The 12,848-nt window shown below is 41.0% G+C and overlaps 1 protein-coding gene across 1 annotated transcript in view; it reads right to left on the reverse strand.

Annotated features, from left to right (window-relative positions):
* The window catches only part of JAK2 (Janus kinase 2), a 64,290-nt gene that overhangs the window by 44,693 nt on the left and 6,749 nt on the right, over window positions 1-12,848 (reverse strand). The window contains exon 3 of the mRNA XM_084750014.1: window positions 10,553-10,803. Coding sequence (XP_084606140.1) covers window positions 10,553-10,778 — 226 coding nt within the window. The 5' untranslated portion in view covers window positions 10,779-10,803. The remainder of the gene's footprint in view (window positions 1-10,552; window positions 10,804-12,848) is intronic.

Raw genomic sequence — 12,848 nt, forward strand, 5'->3', positions numbered from 1 at the left:
CAGGAACTTCACAAGAAGATCATCAAGGCCAGAGGATCTGGACCCAGGGGGCTCTGCTCAAACTACTGTACCAACCAAGGACAATGCATGCAGTAAACCTAGACCCCCTGTTCAGATCTAGCCAATAGACAGCTCATTCTCCACGGTTGTGGGGAGAGCAGGGACTGCCTCTGACATGAACTCTGGTGCCCCCAATTTGATCATTTCCCCATGTTGGGGAGACCCAGTTGCACACAGAGGAAGGGGAAGAAGGCTAACCAGATGAGACCTGATAAGCTGTGATCATATGGTGGGGGAGGAGGTCCCTTCTGTCACAGGTCTAGGGGAGAAGAATAGGACGGAAGAGGGAAGATACAAGTGAGGGGATAACAATCGGGATGTAATCTAAATAAATTATAATAAATTTTTAAAATTAAAAAGTATACTGGCAGAAATCTGAAACAGGAATACATGAACAAAATCATAAAATACAGTATTTGTAAGTCATGTTTATTCACTGATTCTCTATTCTAAAATTAAAGTTACATATTATATTTATTCCATTTTTCTTAAAAGTTTGACAATAGAGCTGTTCTAAAAGGAAAAATAAGTAACGAGAACTGTGGCTTCATATATATTTGATAATAAGATAGGACCTCAAAGAAACTTTACAGTCATTGGCTCTCTTTTGTTTTCTCATATGCCAAATCCAAATTCTTCTCCTTCAATAGGTAGTTTCTCAGCAGAACCACAAAGCTAAGGGCAGTGTCTGGATGAGGCTCTCACGGGTTCACTGTTTGAGTGCTTTGGAAGGATTAGATGTGCCTTGCTGGAGAAGGTGTGTGACTGAGATGGGCTTTGAGCCCCGAGCTCTCTAAGCCCCCCTGTGCATCAGCAAGCTCTCAGATAAAGTTCCAGCACCCTGCCTGCCTGCTGCCACACACCCACATGACAACCACATGCTCTAAGCCTCTGGAACTGTGAGCTTCCAAACTAAATGCTTTCTTTTGTAAGTTGCCTTGGCTGTGGCGATGCTTTTGTCATGGGGATGCGCAGAACTAGAGAATTGGGGAGCTTTTTCCAGATAAACAAGACTAGAGGATCTGTCACTGGCAGACATGCAACTCTAAAAATATTAAAAGCAGCTCTTTAGGCTGAAAAAAAAAAACCACAGTGCATGGAAGCACAAATACAGAAAAGAGTAATATAGGCAATGACTAGTTAAGTCAACAGTAATATGTAAGTGCCTTGCATTGTTTAGTGTGTACAGAACAGTAAATTCTAGCAACAATGCAAAGAACAAAAAAGAATGGAGTGAAGCTACTGCAATGTTCCTGAATTGGTTGGAAATTTTATACTAGTATAAGATTGTCAATAAGCCAAATATGTCCTTTAGAATAACAATTAAATGAAGTATATAAAAACTATGCCAAAATATCTAATACATGAGAACAAATAAAATAAATGAAAATTCTTGGTCAAAATAGCAAAGAAGGAAACAAATTTAATTAACAGATGAAACTAATAACAAGATAACATAATTATATTAGTAATTATATTAAATGCTCATACATATAAAATAAAAACAAACAGTGGATCAAATAAGGCACTAAGTTTCAGTGAATTTCAGAGAGCTGAAAATATCAAGAGTATACATACTTGTAACAGAAAAATAATTAAAATCAGAAGTATCAAGATCCCCCAATGAGAAATATCCAGATTTTCTGCTTCAGCTGACCTCGCCAGCCAGCCTGATCTGGGGACCCATTGTTGTCACCTCCCTTGTGTTACTTTTGTTGTTGTTGTGGGAGCTCTGGTTATGTGAACTCTCATGCTTCCGCAGCCAGTGCTTTACACACTGAGCAATCCCTCCCAAACCTTGTTACTGGTGTTTGTTTTTACTGTAACTCCTTTTTTTTTTTTTTTTTTTTTTTTTTGCCTTATCTGACTTTAAAAGATAAACCAACGAATCAATAACTATGTTAGTGGATCTATACTATACAGAGATACAATATGCTAAGTAAAGAACATAAAGATAGAGGAGCAGAGCTATAGATAAGCATGGCTCTCATGTGCTATTGAAGCAAAGTGACACTAATTCAAATAGACTTAAATGTTTAACTCCAATCTTTAGTATAACTTCTAACCAAAACTATGTCAAAAGTGAGACTGAGGATTCTGTTCTGTGGTGGTCTGAACAGGAATGGTCCCCACAGACTCTGAGGTTAAATGCCTGGCCCATTAGGAGGTGTGGCCTTATTGGAGGAAGTGTGTCACTGTGGAGGCTGGCTTTGAGGTCTCATATATGCTCAAGCCACGCCCAGTGACAAAGTCTCCTGCTGCCTTTGGATCAAGATGTAGAACTCTTGGCTCTCTCCAGCGCCATGTCTGCCTGCACGCTGCCATGCTTCCCGCCATCATAATAATGGGCTAAACCTCTGAACTGTAAGCCAGCCCCAATGAAATATTTTCCTTTATAGGAATTGCCATGGTTGCTGGACGTGACAGCACATGCCTTTAATCCCAGCACTCGGGAGGCAGAGGCTGGGGGATCACTGTGAGTTCAAGGCCAGCCTGGTCTACAAAGTGAGTCCAGGACAGCCAAGGCTACACAGAGAAACCCTGTCTCAGAAAAAAAGAAAGAAAGAAAGAAAGAAAGAAAGAAAGAAAGAAAGAAAGGAAGGAAGGAAGAAAGAGTTGCCTTGGGGTCATGGGGTCTCTTCACAGCATATAACCTTAAGACATATACTACCAATAAATAAATAAAAAAGGACAAAAAAGGCAATACAAAATAAATTATGTAGGAAAAATAGTAGTAGGAGTTAATACTCTCTATCATTAATTCAAACGCAAATTCATACAACTCTCCCATTTAAAGACAGAGAGTCCTCAAATAGATAAAAAATATATGGCTTAACTACATGATATCCATAAAAGAGACGCACTTGAAATTTAAAGATGCAAATAGGTTAAGAGGAGGAGAAAGATGAAAAAAAGTCTACAAAAATATTAACCAAAAGGATTCTGGCACAGTTATACTGATATAAGAACATAAGATTTAAAGTGAAAAATTAACAAAGACAAAAAGAATATTATCATTAAAAGAAGGCATACTAACCAAAAGACAGAACAATTATCAACACACTATGAAACAAAAACTTGGAAGTAAAGGGGAAAACAAACAACTCAACACACTATTCTCAATAATGGGCATGATAATAATAACTACAAAGAACAATAAAGGCAAAAACTTAAACAACACTAAAAATTAACTAGATATATCAGACATATAAAAACTCCCCCCCCCACAGCAGAACACATATCTTTCAGTGAATCTAAAATACAGTCCAGGTTTATACATCTCAAAGCCAACGTCAACAAATTTTTAAGGTTAAAACTATCCGAAGTTATCTTCCCTGGCTACATTATAATAAGTAGAACATTAAAAGAAAAGTCTTAATTTCACAAATGTTAGAATTAAGCACTCAAGGGCGATGAGAGAGGCCCATCCACCTCTGAGGTATAAGGACACGGTAAGCAACGATGATAAGCTCTCTAGCCTTGTCAATAATCAGGCCCTTGAGTTCTTCCTGTAAGCCCTCCCTCTCATGCTCATTTTCCTGTAAATAAGAAGATACTGGAGAACACAGCAATTTGACTCCCTAATTGGCAGCTGTTAAGACTTTTTCTTCCTGCTCCAGCTTCCTTTAACAAAAAGCCGGACAAACAGCCAGCTGGACTACCCTCATGCCAACACTGGCCACTCTGAGCACTCTATAGACTCCTTACAAAAACTGCACAACTGTTCCAACTCTTGAAGCAGTCTCAGCCAGCACTATTTCAAAGGACTGGACTGGAATTTTACTATCTATCATAAGCCTTTGTGAACTGGAGATGACCATGCAACCATTCCCTCAGGCCAGAGCAAAACACTTCCCTTGGCAGCCTGACAAAGGACTGGTCCTAAAGGGGCAGAGCTGTGATTGGTTCAAACACTCCAGGCTGTCCCAAGGGAGCCAGCTAAGACATCAACCTGTTTTGCTTCTCCTATATTTTAACACTAGGCACAATTACAGATTCCACTTGAGTGGCCCTTTTAATGACTCCTGTGAATACTGTGGTTGAACTGGTAACAGGAAGAAGCAACAGGTAAGAGACAGCAGCAGTGGCAACAGCTTAGCAGTTGGTGGATTCAGTTGCAAAAAAAAAAAAAATCAACAAGGGAACCAGATGTTTGACAGCTGAAGAAGAGAACACACATAGCAAAGGAGACAGCTGATGTACAATAAGGGTAGAGAGCCTGAGGCTCAAGAATAAACAAGTGAGTATATGTCATGTGTATCTTTCTGGGCCTGGGTTAATTCATTCAGGATGATCATTTCTAGTTCCATCCATTTGCCTGCAAATTTCAAGATTTCCTTGTCTTTAATAGCTGAGTAGTATTCCATCATATAAATGTACCACAGTTTCTTTATCCATTCTTCAACTGAGGGACATATAGATTGTTTCCAGATTCTGGCTATTACAAATAAGGATGCTATGAATATGGCGGAGCAAATGTTCTTGTGTGGTGGAGCATCTTTTGGGTATATTTCAAGGAGTGGAAGAGCTGGCTCTTGAGGTAGCCCTATTCCCAGTTTTCTGAGAAAATGCCAGATTGATTTCCAAAGTGGCAGTACAAGTTTGCACTCTCACCAGCAATGAAAGAGTGTTCCCTTTTCTCCACATCTCGCATGTGCTGTCACCACTTATAATTGGACATTAGCCCAACAGGGATGTCCCCTGAAAGTCTTCACTTAGCAAGAGATTGGGATAGATGCTTGGACTTCCTATTGGAACTCTAAGTGAGAGAGCTATGGAAGAATGGGAAATAGAAGGATCCAGAGGGTTCTAGAAACCTACAAGAAAACCATCAAAGCTGGCAGATCTGGACCCAGCAGGGGTGGGGGAGGTCTGCTCAGACTACTGTACCAACCAAGGACAATGCATGCAGTAAACCTAGAACCCCTATTCAGATCTAGCCAATGGACAGCACATTCTCCACAGTTGTGTGGAGAGCGGGGACTGCCTCTGACATGAACTCTGGTGGGTGCCCACTATTTGACCCCTTCCCCTTGGTGGGGAGGCCTGGTGGCACTCAGAGGAAGGGTAAGCAGGCTACCAGGAAGAGACCTGACAGGCTGTGGATCATGGTGGGGGAGGAGGTCCCCTTCTGTCACAGACCTAAGGGAGGGGAATAGGGTGAAAGAGGGAGGGAGGGGGGAACAGGAAGACACAAGTGAGAGGATAACAATTGAGATGTAATCTGAATAAATTATTTAAATTAAAAAAATTTTAAAGAATAAACAAGTTTTGCAAAGAGCCAGAGAAGGGAATTGCAGGCCTGTGATCATGGGAGCCTTCAGACCTCTTAGACATTTAGAAAAGGCTCCCAAGCCTCAAAGTTATAGTACTGGTCACTGTAGTGAACTGCGGAATCCCAATACCTAGGCCTGGCTGGGATACACACCTCTATTTGCTGCTAAGGGTTGAGAAGTAACAACTTCCTCTGAGTACACAGAGCAGCACACTTTGTAGAGGTAGGAATCCCACAATTACCTGGAGCTCCCACTTGTGTCTGTCAAATACCAACAAATACAAAGTGGCTACTGACTAATACCTGAGTGACTTTGGAGCACTCACTCTAACTGTGCTGTTTCTATCACATCCCTCCTCCCAAGGCTCGGGCACCTATGAGAAAGAGGAGGTAGAAATATTCAAGACCTGCACAAGCTCAAACTAGACAAAATCTCAGCACACAGGAGAAAGAATATAAAGTTGTGTGGTAAGGGGAAGATCTGGGAGGAGTCGATAAGGGGAAAATAATATGATTAAACTATATTGCATAAAATTTAATTAGATAACCAAGTAATTTGATTTGACATTCCATTTTTAAAAAAAAAAAAGATAGCAATATGATGCAATCAATACTGAAATTCTAGCTATCCTTTATGTAGACATGACAAATTAATCACAAAATTCAAGGGGAAACAAATCAAAGGGACTAAAATTGCCAAATAATCTTATAATAGAACAATAAAGTTTAGCAACTCCTACTTTCTGTTTACAAAACCTGTTACAGGGCTGGGGAGACAGTTCAGTGTTAGGCTCCTGAGCAGCACATGTAAGGCACTAGATTCAGTCTCCAACACTGCTAATAATAAAAAGTAACTTATTACCAAGCCACAGTGATCTAAGCACTACGGCAATGGCATTAGGACAATGAGAACTTAACTACATTGCATTTCAGCAAAGTAAATCAAGATTTTCTTGGACTTAAAGAGCGCACACACACACATACACACATATGTAGCGTGTGTACATATGTGTTCTATATGTTTTATATAAATAAATGCTTATTTATATAAAATATGTGCTTTATATAAACGATAGATAGATAGATAGATAGATAGATAGATAGATAGATAGATAATAGACAGACAGACAGCTTTTTCCAAAACAAGCTCTCACTATGTAGACCAGACTGGCCTCAAACTCACAGAAATCTACTCCCTTCTTCTTCCCAAGTACTAGAAGTAAAGTCATATGCCATTATATTCAGCTGAAACGTGTTTGCATAGACTACTTATAAACTTAAAATTAAAAATTAAACATTTTAATTATTTTGTAGTCTTTATGTCTTTTTTAATTAAAAAGTGTGTATATGAGTGTTTTGCCTTCATGTATGTTTGTGCACCACTAAGGGTGCCTGGTGTTCTTGGAGGTCAGAGGGGGCACTGAGTCCCTGGGGACTGGAGCTATGGACTGTTGTGGGTGCCAGGAACCTAGGACCTCTGTAGGAGCAACAAGCGCTCTTAACTTCTTGCCAACTCCCCAGCTCTGTATGCTTATTTTTAAATATCCAGCTTATCAGTAGTTTTGGTGGGTAGGTGAGTGTTACACATGAAAACGGGAAGCAACCAACTCCCCATAAAACAAGCTAAGGGGAAAGTACAAAATGGCCTATTAACTTACCTTTAACTTTGTGTCAAGAAAGAAAAAAGGTTCATCAAAGACCAAGATAAACGGCTGAGTCCTTGAGATGCCTATGTAATCTAGTCCTATAGCTACATCTTTTCTTCCTCACTGTTCCACCCTTCCCGGTCTCCTCACCTAATGGAGCTTTATCTACAATGCTACAGAAGTAGAACGGGTTTTGCTACACACTTGATCCCTATTCACTAGTTTCTATATTCAAAATGCTGTAGATAAAATAAAATCAGGTGATGGTTACAGTTTAGGACTATATGCCTTTTAACTCATATCCTGAATATGACAAACAATAAATTATCAATAATACTAACCAGGCTAGCTGGGCATCTTATCTGACCTCTAATATGAACAGAAGTAAAATGGTGACTAAGGTGAAACACAAAATTAGATTTAAATTTTATATATGTGCATGTATATGTTGCCTGGGGTCAACTCGGGGCCTTACAGCTCTATTGCTGAGCTAAGGCCCCAGCCCTATTTAAAAAAAAAAAAATCTTTAAACTATTTTAAAAGAGTCAGGAACACAACTATTTTGGGATTTCTAACATAACTTCCTAAAGGGGCTGAAGAGATGCTCAGTGGGGAAGGGCAACTTCTTCACAGGTACAAGGGCTTGGGTTCAAATTCCCAGAGCTCATGTAAACAGCCAGATGGCTGTGTGTTTGCTTATGACCCCCACACTGTGGGGAGTGGACATGGGAGGACTGGCACGGCTTGCTGAACACCACTTTAACTCCAGGCTCAGTGACGATTTGGATTTCCTCTACATTTAATGGCTATTCTGACCTATAGTAATCAGCTAACCTCTTTTATATTGTTAAATAAATTTAAATTACTGTTGTTGTATAATAATACATACAAACAAATTCATGTTAACATTTTATGAACTGAGATATTTAACTTACCTGTAGCACTTCAATCATACCATTACTTAAAAGAAAAACATCAACTGCTCTTTTTACTAAAAGAACATATTTAATTTAAATACCCTGTTTCTTAAGTAATCTCAGTGGTCCCATAAAATGTTCTGCAGAAAGAATTGTACGGTTTTAGATAGGCCATAAAAATGTAAAATCGTTGTGGTAGTTTGAATAAAAAACGACTCCTACAGGCTCATAGATTTGATTGCATGGTCACCAGGGAGTAGTGCTAGTTAAAACCCATCAGGAGGTGTGGCTTTTTGGAGGAAGTGTGTCACTGGGGGTGGGCTTTTTGGAGGAAGTGTGTCACTGGGGGTGGGCTTTTTGGAGGAAGTGTGTCACTGGGGGTGGGCTTTTTGGAGGAAGTGTGTCACTGGGGGTGGGCTTTGAGGTTTCAAAAAGCTTCTGCCAAGCCCAGAGCTTTCTCTCCCTGCTGCCTGCATATCTGGGTGTAGAATGCTCAGCTAATTCTCCAGCACCGTGTCTGCCTTTGTGCTGCCATGAACTTCACCACGGTACCAAAATGACAGTGGAGTAAACCTCTGAAACTATACGCAAGCCCTAATTAAATGCTTTCTTTTGTAAGTATAGGCATAAGGTTATGATGTAATTCAAATGCTCGTTTCTATTCCCCCATATCTGGTTGCAAACCTTGTTCAGAGACTCTCTTGTCTCAGTGTTGTGTAAACACTGCTCCCCAATTGTCCCCTGATATGCCAATAAAGCAGTTTACAGTGGATTGCTGAGCAGGGAAGAGAATAGGGCTGGACTTCCTGCCCCTCGGGGGAGGAGGAGTTAGAGGAGGAAGTAAGGGATTTACTACAGGCAGAAGTCCAGGAGACATCAGCAAAGAGAGCTGAGCAAGGAAAGCCATAAAGTGCAAGTATCCCTGGGATTTACACTGGAAGAAAGCCAGACTAATTTAGAGGCCTAAGAACAAAGCACTGCTCAATTGTGCTGTGAAGCTTATTAAACAAATACTATAATAGAGACTCGATTATTTGGGTGATAGCCAGTTTAGAGAGAAACTAAGAAACAAACACAATTTTATAAAAATAGCCTTAATATATAAAAGTTGCCATGGTCATGGTGTCTCTGCACAGCAGTAGAATAATAAGACAACTGGTTTTGTTTGTTTGTTTGTTTGTTTTTGAGTCAGGGTCTCTGTGTAGCCTTGGCTGTCCTAGACTCACTTTGTAGGCCAGGCTGGTCTCCCACTCACAGCGATCCACCTGCCTCTGCCTCCCGAGTGAAGACAACTGTTTTATCAGAAGGTTTCAAGATAAAAATGACCTCAAGGTACACCAAAAACAAAAACAAACAAAACAACAGAACTGTATATATTGGGTTGAGAACCTCAGGAATAGAAATAAATGATCTGCTACTTATAGCTGTAAAATAATTAGTTAAGAATTTTACCCAGGAGCTGAAGAGATGGCTCAGCAATTAAGAGTACTGAATGTTCTTGATGAGGACAAAGGTGTCAGCTCAGAACCATCTGGAACTCATGCTCTCTTCTGACCCCCACAGGCACCAGACACACAAGCGGTACACAGACATGCATGCAGGCAAAACACACATACACACAAAAGAAAGGTAAATTAATAAGAATTTTACCCAAATACACAGTCCTACATACTGACAGTGAACTTCCACACTGTGCTCAGGATGTAGTTTCCAGATTTATTTATGAAGCTGGAGATGATAGCTTGTATCTGTAATCTCAGAATTTGAGGAACTGAGACAATAGGGAACAGCAAGTTCAAAGCCAGCCTGGGCTATGCAGTCAGTTCCAGACCAGCTTGGGTTACATACTATACCCTGTATCACTTGAAAAAAAAGACTGACTTGTGAGATATACCATGACAAGATGTTTTAAATTTTTTCCATTAATTGATTTACTTATTCACTTTATATCTTGATCACAGTCCTCCTCTGTCCCCCAGTCCCACCCTTATACCCCCATACCCCTTTTTCCTCTCTCCCTAGGGAGGCCTCCCCGATCGGTACCAACCTACCCTGGCACATCAAGTCACAGCAGGGCTAAACACATTCTCTCTCATTGAGGCCAGACAAGGCAGCCCAGCTGGGGGAAAGGGATCCAAAGGCTGGCAACAGAATCAGAGACAGCCCCTGCTGCAGTTGTTAGGGGACCCACATGATGACCAAAGTGTACATCTGCTACCTCTGTGTCAGGGCCCAGGTCCAGCCCATGCATGCTCTGTGGCTGGTGGTTCAGTCTCTGTGAGCCCCATGGGCCCAGGTTAGTTTACTCTGTAGGTCTTCTTATGGTATCCTTGATTCCTCCAGCTCCCTCCATCCCCCCCCCCCCGAATCTTCCACAAGACTCTGCAAGTTCCACCTATTGTTTGGCTGTGGGTCTCTGCATCTGTTTCCATCAGCTGCTGCTGACAAGATTCTTTAGGCTCAGCAAACATTTATAGGCTCCAATTTGTTCTGACATCCACTCTATGGCAATCACTTTAAATTCTACTTTAACGTTGTTAATGCATGTGAAAACACAGCTAGCAGCCATAATAAGTTATACGTGTAAGTTGTATTAGAGTAACATAATTAAATCATAACTGCTAATAGGAAAAGTGGTGATTTTGAATACCTACCGCAAGCTTTGGAAGCAGCCACACAAATGTCTTCTGCAACATACTCCCCGTTTGGAAACTTCAGATAGTCTCCTTCAGCTTGCCCGAGAGAATGGTACAGGTACACCTGAAGGACTGGATCTATCTGCTTCACGGAATTAGCATTTCCAGGAATATCACCATTCTGATGCACAGGAGATGTGGAGGGTGCCTCCATTTCTGTCATTGTGAGGCAAGCCATTCCCATCCAGAGTCTTTTTCAGAACATTGGCCTATTAGAGAAACAGTGAAGTGATATTAGTAAAGACGCCCCTTATACCCAAAGTAGTCACACCGACAGCCAAGACTCTGTCGAAGTGATTAGGTGACTAAATAGTGTACACTGCCACACAGAAAGCACAAGATATAAGACTATGAACTTGACGTTGACAATCATAAAATTCCAGCTGTAAACCTAATAGGGGAATAAAAATATATAAACTAAACCAACATGAGCTAGAGGCTCAGCCATAAAGAGAACTTAATGCTCTTCCAGAGAACGCAGTTGGATTCCCAGCTCCTATGTCACAGGTGGCTCACAATCTCTGTAACTCCAGTCTCAAGGCTTCCAATGCCCTCTTCCGCCTGCCACAGATATCAGGTATGCACGAGCGTATGTGCACGCACTCACACACATACAAAATAATTTTTTTTTAAAAAACCACTCAAATTAGTCACGCACAACAGAAGATGCCACACACAGAAACATTACTTACCACATGAATTACCCTGACAACTGTTTTAGTGAAGGAAGAAAATAATACTTCAAACTAGAATGACCTGATGAGCTTTATTAAAGAAAGTGAGACTTAACACTGACTTTGAAATTTTACTGGATTTAGATGTAGTCTAGGGAAGTGTGCTGCACTGAAGAGTGGACCAGTACACCGTGAGCTCAGTGATTCACTGGAAAAATTAAAACAGTAAGAATTTAACACCCTTGTGGGAAGAGTGAAAACACAGATGGGCATTTGTGGAGTGATTGAAAGCATTCCCTCCTTTTTTAAAGAGAGGCTCAGTTGTGTTGGACATCTTCCCTACTAATGGACAGCTCTGCGAGCCAGCTTCAGCAGCAAACAAGACGTTATTAGGGAGCTTTGGGGGTCCATCCTTCATGGAAGCTGACCTATCAGGAGGCTCTTCATGCTTTTTCCTCTTACCTTCATTCTACCTGAATCTGCTTGAGAACTTAGGCCAGAGTACTCACCCCAAAGCCATGAGGCAGTCATGAAAGAAAGGCCAAGAGATAAGACGCTTGGACATGATGAGCAGCCGAATCCATGTCTACCTCCCACCAAACATCTAGTTACTTGTAAGGAATACGATCTTGGCTGATACAGTACAGAGTTAAAGAAAGAAGCAAATGACCAAAAAAAAATTAAACTTTATACCACAGTCAACAAGTAAGGGAGGTAAGGTAATGAGGTTAGAGAGCTGCTGCTGTGCTGCAGGCAACAGGAGAGCATGACCTCAGGCAGCATGGTGGACAGCGAGAGCTTATGCTGCCCGGTGGCCGACTGAATGCAAAGGAAGCCAGGGACGTGAGACAGTGGACACCGTTCAAGCTTAGGGGATCTGTAAAACCATTAACATAACCAAGGTTGTTCTCCTTTGATACTGGAAGACCAAAAGAATCAGAACTGTTTTACACAGCTTCTTTTACATCGTAGTCAGGCAACTGTGTGAGAATCTAGCTGGCAGCTGAAATGTGAGCTGGCCTGTTTGAAGTCTCATGACTGGGGTTAAAAACTTGACAACCCTCCCAATATATGTAATAATGGACATTAAAAAAAAATACTGGTTACAACAACAATAAACCAGGAGTGTCGGTGCATAGACAGGGGCAGAAAAGGGGCCACACAATGAGAACATATAGAAAGCCAATTAATTAAATAAAAAATGACATAAGACAAAACCTTAAAGCATTTGCTATTGACGAAGCACTGCTCTAAGTGCAACAGATATAAGGGGATTATAAGCATGGTTTACATACGGAGTTCCAGGGCTGGAGAGAGAGAGAGAGAGAGAGAGAGAGAGAGAGAGAGAGACAGACAGACAGACAGACAGACAGACAGACAGACAGACAGACAGAGGCAGAGAGACTGAAAGACAAAGACAGACAGAGACAGACAGAGACAAAGAGTATGCAAATTTTGACTGTTTCTTGGCAATGGAGTTAGTTTATTTTTATTTATCATGATGAAAATTTCCTGCAAGCTTTTAATCAAAATGGCACATGTCTCTACTTTCGATTCCAGGCAAATCTAAACTACCAGGC

This window comes from Acomys minous (assembly GCF_964271855.1).
Source record: "Acomys minous genome assembly, chromosome: 2".
NCBI lineage: Eukaryota > Metazoa > Chordata > Mammalia > Rodentia > Muridae > Acomys > Acomys minous.